This window comes from Perca fluviatilis, chromosome 11 (genome assembly GCF_010015445.1).
Source record: "Perca fluviatilis chromosome 11, GENO_Pfluv_1.0, whole genome shotgun sequence".
NCBI lineage: Eukaryota > Metazoa > Chordata > Actinopteri > Perciformes > Percidae > Perca > Perca fluviatilis.
Genome location: NC_053122.1, coordinates 2,977,975 through 2,987,974, shown reverse-complemented (window position 1 = coordinate 2,987,974; position 10,000 = coordinate 2,977,975). Strand labels below are relative to the sequence as shown.

Genomic DNA, 10,000 nt, shown 5'->3' with positions numbered 1-10,000 from the left:
CTGTCCACTTTGAATGAAGTGTGTTTTACGATGATAAAAGTCCTGATTATTTACATGAAGTCTGGTGGAGTTTGGTGGTGATGGTTGTATACAGTATGTTGATGTATTAAAGTAACTGTGTGTGTGTGTGTGTGTGTGTGTGTGTGTGTGTGTGTGTGTGTGTGTGTGTGTGTGTGTGTGTGTGTGTGTGTGTGTGTGTGTGTGTGTGTGTGTGTGTGTGTGTGTAGGTAAACGGGACGGAGGCTGATTATGAGTATGAGGAGATCACGCTGGAGAGGGTAAGGCGTCATTTTTATGTCTCTGTGACCTTGTTGTAAGAGCAGGGAACAGTCCATCACTCTCCTGGCAGCAGAAACGGCTCGTTTGACTTTGACTTTTATGTGCTTCAGGAAGACCAACCGGCGCCTTAACAAAACCTGCAGCACTTTATTTTAATTATTTAAAAGACGTGTGGTTAAAAGAAGACCTAATGAATTAACTCCAAACCTATTTTTCTTTTTATTGCCGCTCTGTGTTTCAGTGTAATGTAATTTTATTTAAACAGGGACAATTAAACATTAACATTGTATAAGAACAACTGCAGCACTGCACCAGTTTGTAGCACAAATGCTATTTTACAGACACACACAACCACACACACACACACACACAAACACACACACACACACACACACACAAACACAACCACTATTTCGGGGAAGAGACTTCAGATACAGTATTAGGGGACCACTAAGGTCTATTTAAAAGACACTTCAGATACAGTATTAGGGGACCACTAAGGTCTATATAAAAGAGACTTCAGATACAGTATTAGGGGACCACTAAGGTCTATATAAAAGAGACTTCAGATACAGTATTAGGGGACCACTAAGGTCTATATAAAAGAGACTTCAGATACAGTATTAGGGGACCACTAAAGGTTCTATATAAAAGAGACTTCAGATACAGTGATAGGGGACCACTAAGGCCTATATAAAAGAGACTTCAGATACAGTATTAGGGGACCACTAAGGCCTATATAAAAGTGACTTCAGATACAGTATTAGGGGACCACTAAGGCCTATATAAAAGAGACTTCAGATACAGTATTAGGGGACCACTAAGGCCTATATAAAAGAGACTTCAGATACAGTATTAGGGGACCACTAAGGCCTATATAAAAGCATCCAAAAAGCAGCGTGTCTTGGGACCTTTAACAGCACCAACGCTAATTTTTAAGGCACAAACGAATAGCAGTGTTTTTAATAATTTTTGGATGACATGGTTGGCCAGCTTCACTCAGGTGTGAAAGCTCCATTACTTTCTCCCCAGGGTCATAAGGCAACCCTTATTGTTGAACCCTGTATTTCTAATTCAGCTGTGCTTCTTCAAGTGCAAATTATTATCAAAGCAGCGTGAATAAAAAGCATCTCTGGCAGCTGAGTCCTGCAGGAACTGCAGACTCAAACTCTGTCTTATGTTATTACGTTCCTAAGGCCTTATCAGTTGAATGGAATTATATCGTTTTGATAGAAATAATGCATATTTTTATCAGATTTTTACTTGAAAATAAAGTTTGAAAGGCCATTTAGCTGTAGGCGCTGACCCACCGAGCTGATAATCGGCTGTCGGACAGTCTGGCGAATGTGTCTGTCTGTGTGTGTCTCGGTCTGTGTGTGTCTCTGTGTCTGTCTGTGTGGTGTGTGTGTGTCTCTGTGTCTGTCTGTGTGGTGTGTGTGTGTGTCTGTGTCGGTGTGTGTGGTGTGTGTGTGTGTGTGTGTGTGTGTGTCTCTGTGTCTGTTTGTGTGGTGTGTTTGTGTCTCTGTGTCTGTTTGTCTGTGTGTTTGTCTCTGTGTATGTCTGTGTGTGTGTTTGTCTCTGTGTCTGTCTGCGTGGTGTGTGTGTGTGTATGTCTGTGTGTGTTTGTCGGTGTGGTGTGTGTGTGTGTGGTGTGTGTGTCTCTGTGTCTGTGTGTGTTTGTCTCTGTGTGGTGTGTGTGTGTGTGCGTCTCTGTCTGTCTGTGTGTGTGTGTGTGTGTCTCTGTGTCTGTGTGTGTTTGTCTCTGTGTGGTGTGTGTGTGTGTGCGTCTCTGTCTGTCTGTGTCTGTCTGTGTCTGTCTGTGTGTGTGTGTGTGTGTCTGTCTGTCTGTGTCTGTCTGTCTGTCTGTCTGTCTGTCTGTCTGTCTGTCTGTGGTGTGTGTGTGTGTGTGTGTGTCTCTGATATATCGTAAAACAGCCAAGTAGAAACAAGAATTTAAAAGCAAGATGTTAAAAGTGAAGCCTTAAACTTAAAGATGATTTTAAAAATAAAGATGACAACTCCTGAGCAGCTTCTTCTTTAAGGATCTCTGAAAAAGCAAAAAGTATAAAATAATTTCTTCTTTCTCCTCTGATGTGATTTTAGCAGATGTTTATGTTCTCATTCATCGAAAACACTCGTGAGATTTTGTGTAACTAATCATGTATCAAAACCTTTTTGTTAATGCGTGTTTTCTTTGTTTTTATCCCGGTTGTCATGGTGGTTGTTCGCGGTTTCCAGGGGAATTCGGGGCTGGGCTTCAGCATTGCCGGCGGCACAGACAACCCCCACATCGGCGAAGACCCGAGCATCTTCATCACCAAAGTCATACCTGGAGGAGCCGCGGCTCAGGACGGACGGCTCAGGTGAGACTCACAGGGACGCTCCAGGCTTTCGGATGAGAAATTAATTTACGCACCAAATTTTTAGCGCCCTATTTTAACGATCTAAGCGCACGGCAGCGTGCGGCTCTTCTAGACTTTCCAAATGCAGATTGCAACAGTAAGGGATGCCCGATGGCCCGGAAGCTAATATAACAGCCCCTCAAATGGGTTGTATGATAAATAACGTTATCATTTTCTTGTCCCACTTCCCTTGTCCATGTTGAAGGGGGTCAGCCCAATGGTCCCACAGCCCAATGGTCCCACAGCTCTATGGTCCCACAGCTCTATGTTCCCACAGCCCAATGGTCCCACACCTCTATGTTCCCACAGCCCAATGGTCCCACACCTCTATGGTCCCACAGCCCTATGGTCCCACAGCCCTATGGTCCCACAGCTCTATGGTCCCACAGCTCTATGGTCCCACAGCTCTATGGTCCCACAGCTCTATGGTCCCACAGCCCAATGGTCCCACACCTCTATGTTCCCACAGCCCAATGGTCCCACACCTCTATGTTCCCACAGCCCAATGGTCCCACAGCTCTATGGTCCCACAGCTCTATGGTCCCACAGCCCAATGGTCCCACACCTCAATGGTCCCACACCTCAATGGTCCCACAGCCCAATGGTCCCACACCTCAATGGTCCCACACCTCAATGGTCCCACAGCCCTATGGTCCCACAGCCCTATGGTCCCACAGCCCAGTGGTCCCACAGCCCAGTGGTCCCACAGCCCAGTGGTCCCACAGCCCAGTGGTCCCACAGCCTAGTGGTCCCACAGCCCAATGGTCCCATAGCCCAATGGTCCCATAGCCTAGTGGTCCCATAGCCCTATGGTCCCATAGCCCTATGGTCCCACAGCTCTATGGTCCCACAGCTCTATGGTCCCACAGCCCAATGGTCCCACACCTCAATGGTCCCACACCTCAATGGTCCCATAGCCCTATGGTCCCACACCTCAATGGTCCCACACCTCAATGGTCCCACAGCCCTATGGTCCCACACTCTATGGTCCCACAGCCTATGGTCCCACAGCCCAATGGTCCCACACCTCAATGGTCCCACACCTCAATGGTCCCATAGCCCTATGGTCCCACACCTCAATGGTCCCACACCTCAATGGTCCCACAGCCCAATGGTCCCACAGCCCAATGGTCCCACAGCCCAATGGTCCCACAGCCCAATGGTCCCACAGCCCAATGGTCCCACAGCCCTATGGTCCCACAGCCCTATGGTCCCACAGCCCTATGGTCCCACACCTCTATGTTCCCACACCTCTATGGTCCCACAGCCCAATGGTCCCACAGCCCAATGGTCCCACAGCCCTATGGTCCCACAGCCCTATGGTCCCACACCCCAATGGTCCCACACCTCAATGGTCCCACACCTCAATGGTCCCACAGCCCAATGGTCCCACACCTCAATGGTCCCACACCTCAATGGTCCCACAGCCCTATGGTCCCACAGCCCAATGGTCCCACAGCCCAATGGTCCCACAGCCCTATGTTCCCACAATTTTGGGCTGTGGGAACATAGGCATGCTCCCCGTTGGAGAATACTTGTTGAATGATTTGATTTGAATGTGGCGTAGGCCAATCCAGAATTGAGTTGTTGCTAGTCACGCGTGACCGGCGACCGCGTGGTTAGAAGAAGACGACGATGGCTGTGTACGTTCGAGCTAAAGCCAAAGAGTGAGCTTCAAAGCCCGGCGCGTTTCCACGGGGCCTGGCGTCCTCTACCCAGAAACCCCTGCAGCGTCCTGCTGCCTTTCACTCCTTCATTCATAATGCAGCAGAAAGAGTCTGACGCAGCTGATCCAGGCGATGATGGACAGCCGGCCCTGCCTCAGTGTCAGGTTGCCTCTGACAGATGAAGCCTAGTTTGTTTGTTGGTCCGTCAGTCGTCAGCGTGGCTCAAGTGTCAGAGAGGGAGAGAGAGAGAGAGAGAGAGAGAGAGAGAGAGAGAGAGAGAGAGAGAGAGAGAGAGAGAGGGAGAGAGAGGGAGAGAGAGAGAGAGAGAGAGAGAGAGAGGGAGGGAGACAGAGAGGAAAACACAACGTTCAAAAGAAGTAGAAGGAGAAAGAGGAAACTACCTGATGAGTGTCTCATAAAACAATATTTAGATTTAGATGACATGCTTATTTAAAGGTGCACTATGAGTTCCTGCGTGGTCACTTCTGTTGACGTTCCAAGTAAATTTCAAACAAAACAGAGCAAGCTCGTCCCTTCCCCCCTATGTTTCCGTAGCTGTTGTGACTTGCTGACTAACTGTCACTAACCCCCACCCCCTCCCCCAACCATCTAGTCGGTGATTGGCTGGAGTGGTGCACAGCCTGTGCCCCTACTGTTTGTTTGACGTTTTACGACCCCTCTGTTGACCCCCAAGACCGGGCTTTTTCACGGTGCGTTCAGGGGGGGGGCAGGCAGCTAGCGGATCAAGGAGAGATGCCTACGATTTGAGACAAAACTGAAATTGCGCTGAAACCATGCAGGAACTCATAGGGCACCTTTTTAATACAGACAGTTCACAAACACACAACACAGAGATTTAATCCAGCAGAGAGGACTTTTTAAATAAGATTTTTAACTGTTGAATCCAAACAGCGAGGGCTCAAGTGTCTGTGAGAAAGGGAAAACGCAACGTTCAAAAGAAGTGGACGGAGAACAGTGAAAGTCTGTCTCAGTTCGTCACTTTGTGCTCCACTTGATCATACGACAGTATTCACACGACACACTTATTAATGCAGACAGTTCACAAAACTAGAACACAGATTGAATCCAGCGGAGAACGTGTCCAAAACAAGGAGCGAAAGAGCAAATAAAACAAGCTGTGAATAAGATATTGTGTCTGAATTAAAACACAGGATCAAAGCACCAAATGAGTAAACTGGGACTTTACTGGTGTAGCTGGACGATGTGTACCATGCTCTGGAAGTTAGGGCTGGGTGGAGAATTCAATGCTTTTTAAGCACCGACCAAATTGACACAGCTTCAGGAAACTGCAATGACTGCTTTCTCATCCATCCACCCCACCAATATCTTTGCTTTCCGGAGCCAATATAAACAATTAAATGTTTTTACAGTGTGTTCAGGGGACAGACAGCTAGTAGATAGTGGGAGATTTTTTTACAGTGTGTTCAGGGGACAGGCAGCTAGCAGATGGTGAGGAGATATTTTTTACAGTGTGTTCAGGGCAGCTAATGAGCTGGCAGTTAGGGAGATGGTTTACAGTGTGTTCCAGGGGACAGGCAGCTAGCAGATGGTGAGGAGATATTTTACAGGTGTGTTCAGGGGACAGACAGCTAGCAGATAGTGAGGAGATGTTTTTTACAGTGTGTTCAGGGGACAGACAGCTAGCAGATAGTGAGGAGATATTTTACAGTGTGTTCAGGGGACAGGCAGCTAGCAGATAGTGAGGAGATATTTTTTACAGTGTGTTCCAGGGGACAAAGCAGCTAGCAGATAGTGAGGAGATGTTTTTACAGTGTGTTCAGGGGACAGACAGCTAGCAGATAGTGAGGAGATTTTTTTACAGTGGGGACAGACAGCTAGCAGATAGTGAGGAGATATTTTTACAGTCGTGTGTACAGGGGACAGGCAGCTTATGTGAATGGTGAGGAGTGTTTTTACGTGTGTTCAGGGGACAGACAGCTAGCAGATAGTGAGGAGATGTTTTACAGTGTGTTCAGGGGACAGACAGCTAGCAGATAGTGAGGATATTTTTTACAGTGTGTTCAGGGGACAGACAGCGCAGATAGTGAGGAGATTTTTTTACAGTGTGTTCAGGGACAGACAGCGCTAGCAGATAGTGAGGAGATGTTTTTACAGTGTGTTCAGGGGACAGACAGCTAGCAGATAGTGAGGAGATGTTTTTACAGTGTGTTCAGGGGACAGACAGCTAGCAGATAGTGAGGAGATGTTTTTTTACAGTGTGTTCAGGGACAGACAGCTAGCAGATAGTGAGGAGGTTTTTACAGTGTGTTCAGGGGACAGACAGCTAGCAGATAGTGAGGAGATGTTTTTACAGTGTGTTCAGGGGACAGACAGCTAGCAGATAGTGAGGAATGTTTTTTACAGTGTGTTCAGGGGACAGGCAGCTAGCAGATAGTGAGGGAGATGTTTTTACAGTGTGTTCGGGGGACAGACAGCTAGCAGATGAGTGAGGAGATTTTTTTACAGTGTGTTCAGGGGACAGGCAGCTAGCAGATAGTGAGGAGATGTTTTATAGTGTGTTCAGGGGACAGACAGCTAGCAGATAGTGAGGAGATGTTTTTACAGTGTGTTCAGGGGACAGGCAGCTAGCAGATAGTGAGAGAGATGTTTTTACAGTGTGTTCAGGGGACAGGCAGCTAGCAGATGAGTGAGGAGATGTTTTTACAGTGTGTTCAGGGGACAGACAGCTAGCAGATAGTGAGGAGATGTTTTTACAGTGTGTTCAGGGGACAGACAGCTAGCAGATAGTGAGGAGATGTTTTTACAGTGTGTTCAGGGGACAGACAGCTAGTAGATAGTGAGGAGATGTTTTTACAGTGTGTTCAGGGGACAGACAGCTAGTAGATAGTGAGGAGATGTTTTTTACAGTGTGTTCAAGGGACAGACAGCTAGCAGATAGTGAGGAGATGTTTTTTACAGTGTGTTCAGGGGACAGGCAGCTAGCAGATAGTGAGGAGATGTTTTTACAGTGTGTTCAGGGGACAGACAGCTAGCAGATAGTGAGGGAGATGTTTTTTACAGTGTGTTCAGGGGACAGGCAGCTAGTAGATAGTGAGGAGATGTTTTTACAGTGTGTTCAGGGGACAGACAGCTAGCAGATAGTGAGGAGATGTTTTTTACAGTGTGTTCAGGGGACAGACAGCTAGTAGATAGTGAGGAGATGTTTTTTACAGTGTGTTCAGGGGACAGACAGCTAGCAGATAGTTGAGGAGATGTTTTTTACAGTGTGTTCAGGGGACAGACAGCTAGCAGATAGTGAGGAGATGTTTTTACAGTGTGTTCAGGGGACAGGCAGCTGCAGAGTAGTGAGGAGATGTTTTTTACAGTGTGTTCAGGGGACAGGCAGCTAGCAGATAGTGAGGAGATGTTTTTCCGGTGTGTTCAGGGGACAGGCAGCTAGCAGATAGTGAGGAGATGTTTTTTACAGTGTGTTCAGGGGACAGGCAGCTAGCAGATAGTGAGGAGATGTTTTTTACAGTGTGTTCAGGGGACAGGACAGCTAGCAGATAGTGAGGAGATGTTTTTACAGTGTGTTCAGGGGACAGGCAGCTAGCAGATAGTGAGGGAGATGTTTTTACAGTGTGTTCAGGGGACAGACAGCTAGCAGATAGTGAGGAGATGTTTTTACAGTGTGTTCAGGAGACAGACAGCTAGCAGATAGTGAGGAGATGTTTTTACAGTGTGTTCAGGGGACAGACCGCTAGCAGATAGTGAGGAGATGTTTTTACAGTGTGTTCAGGGGACAGACAGCTAGCAGATAGTGAGGAGATGTTTTTACGGTGTGTTCAGGGGACAGGCAGCTAGCAGATAGTGAGGAGATGTTTTTACAGTGTGTTCAGGGGACAGACAGCTAGCTGACAGTGATGTGATGTTTGCTGTATGTGACAAAAATGCTTAGCCTAAAAACGGCGTGACATCGCTTAAAAGCACCTTTAAGTTACCAGCTAATGTTAGGCGAGCTAGCCAGCTTGGTTGGCCCTAACGCCAGTCTGTCATTACCAGCTCTAGCTCCACACGCGCTGCGGAGTAAGGGTCTGACAACACCACAGATGCATTCTGGGATAGGAGAAAAAACACTCTGGGTTGTTTGCATTTCTTTAAAACCAATCACAATCATCTTGGGCGGCTCCAAGCTTTGAGTGATGGACCTTGCGACTGTGGCTCTGCAAAATAGTCTCAGGAAGGAAGTTGTTTTGGGTGGAACATTTGCACCCGCTAAAGCACGACATACAGTATTAAATGAAGTTAACTGTTCATCAATACAGTAGCGTGAGCTATTTAAATTAGCTGATACAAAGTCATTTGCTCTTACCAGTGTACGCGCTGTGTACTTTCTAAAATATTCTTTCTAAATCTTTACAATCTTTCAAAGAACCAAGCAGGCCTGTCTTGTCGCACAATCAAATTTTCTTCAAAACTTTAAAGCGTGTAGCTCGCTACCTCGAAGGTGGTTGTTGTTTGTTGTTGTTGTTTTCCCGTAGCCTGAAGGGCGCTTGAGAACAGCAACACACAGACAGCAAAAGGTAAAGGACGTCTGGCAGAACATCCGGCAGCACCCGGATATGAGAGGCGGTTATCGCCCTACATTGTGGTTTTATGTGTAGGCTGGCGTAACAAGACATTTTTAGCGGACCAAATGTTCCAATTAACTTTGAAGTAAAAACACAGTGAGACGGTAAAAGTTTAAGATGAAAACACCGGACAACACACAAAAACAAGTTGGGTCTAGATTCAGTTTTGGCCATTTCTTCGTTTTCTCTCTTTTTTGCTGGCAGGTTTCTCCTATAGAGCCCCCCTACAGGTTTCTCTATAGAGCCCCAACAGGTCTCTCTATAGGAGCTCCCCCTACAGGTTTCTCTATAGAGCCCCCTACAGGTTTTCTCTATAGGGCCCCCACAGGTTTCTCTATAGAGCCCCTACAGGATTTCTCTATAGAGCCCCTACAGGTTTCTCTATAGAGCGCCCTACAGGTTTCTCCTAGAGCCCCTACAGGTTTCTCTATAGAGCCCCTACAGGTTTCTCTATGAGAGGCTCCCCTACAGGTTTCTCTATAGAGCCCCCTACAGGTCTCTCTATAGGCTCCTCCTACAGGTTTTCTCTATAGAGCGCTCCCTACAGGTTCCTCTATAGAGCCCCTCCTACAGGTCTCTCTATAGAGCCCCTACAGGTTTCTCTATAGAGGCCCCCTACAGGTTTTCTCTATAGAGGCCCCTACAGGTTTCTCTATAGAGCCCCCTACAGGTTTCTCTAGAGGCCCCCTACAGGTTTCTCTATGGGGCTCCCCTACGGGTTCCTCTATAGAGCCCTCCTACAGGTCTCTCTATAGAGGCCCTCCTACGAGTTTTCTCTATAGAGCCCCCTACAGGTCTCTCTATAGAGCCCCCCTACAGGTGCTCTCTATAGAGGCCCCTACAGGTTCCTCTATAGGGCCCCTCCTACAGGTTTCTCTATAGAGGGCCCCCTACAGGTTTCTCTATAGGAGGGCCCTAAGGGTTTCTCTATAGAGCCCCCCCACAGGTTTCTCTATAGAGGCTCCCCCTACAGGTTCCTCTATAGGGCTCCCCTACAGGTCTCTCTATAGAGGCCCTCCCTAGGTTTTCTCTATAAGAGCCCCCTACAGGTCTCTATAGA

At 47.4% G+C, this 10,000-nt stretch overlaps 1 protein-coding gene across 1 annotated transcript in view; it reads left to right on the top strand.

The window, feature by feature from the left end:
* LOC120568519 overlaps nucleotides 1-10,000 on the top strand; it is a 242,933-nt gene that overhangs the window by 154,480 nt on the left and 78,453 nt on the right. Inside the window, exons 7-9 of the mRNA XM_039816092.1 lie at nucleotides 228-278; nucleotides 2,518-2,642; nucleotides 4,305-4,512. Of these exons, the coding sequence (XP_039672026.1) occupies nucleotides 228-278; nucleotides 2,518-2,642; nucleotides 4,305-4,512 (384 nt within the window). The remainder of the gene's footprint in view (nucleotides 1-227; nucleotides 279-2,517; nucleotides 2,643-4,304; nucleotides 4,513-10,000) is intronic.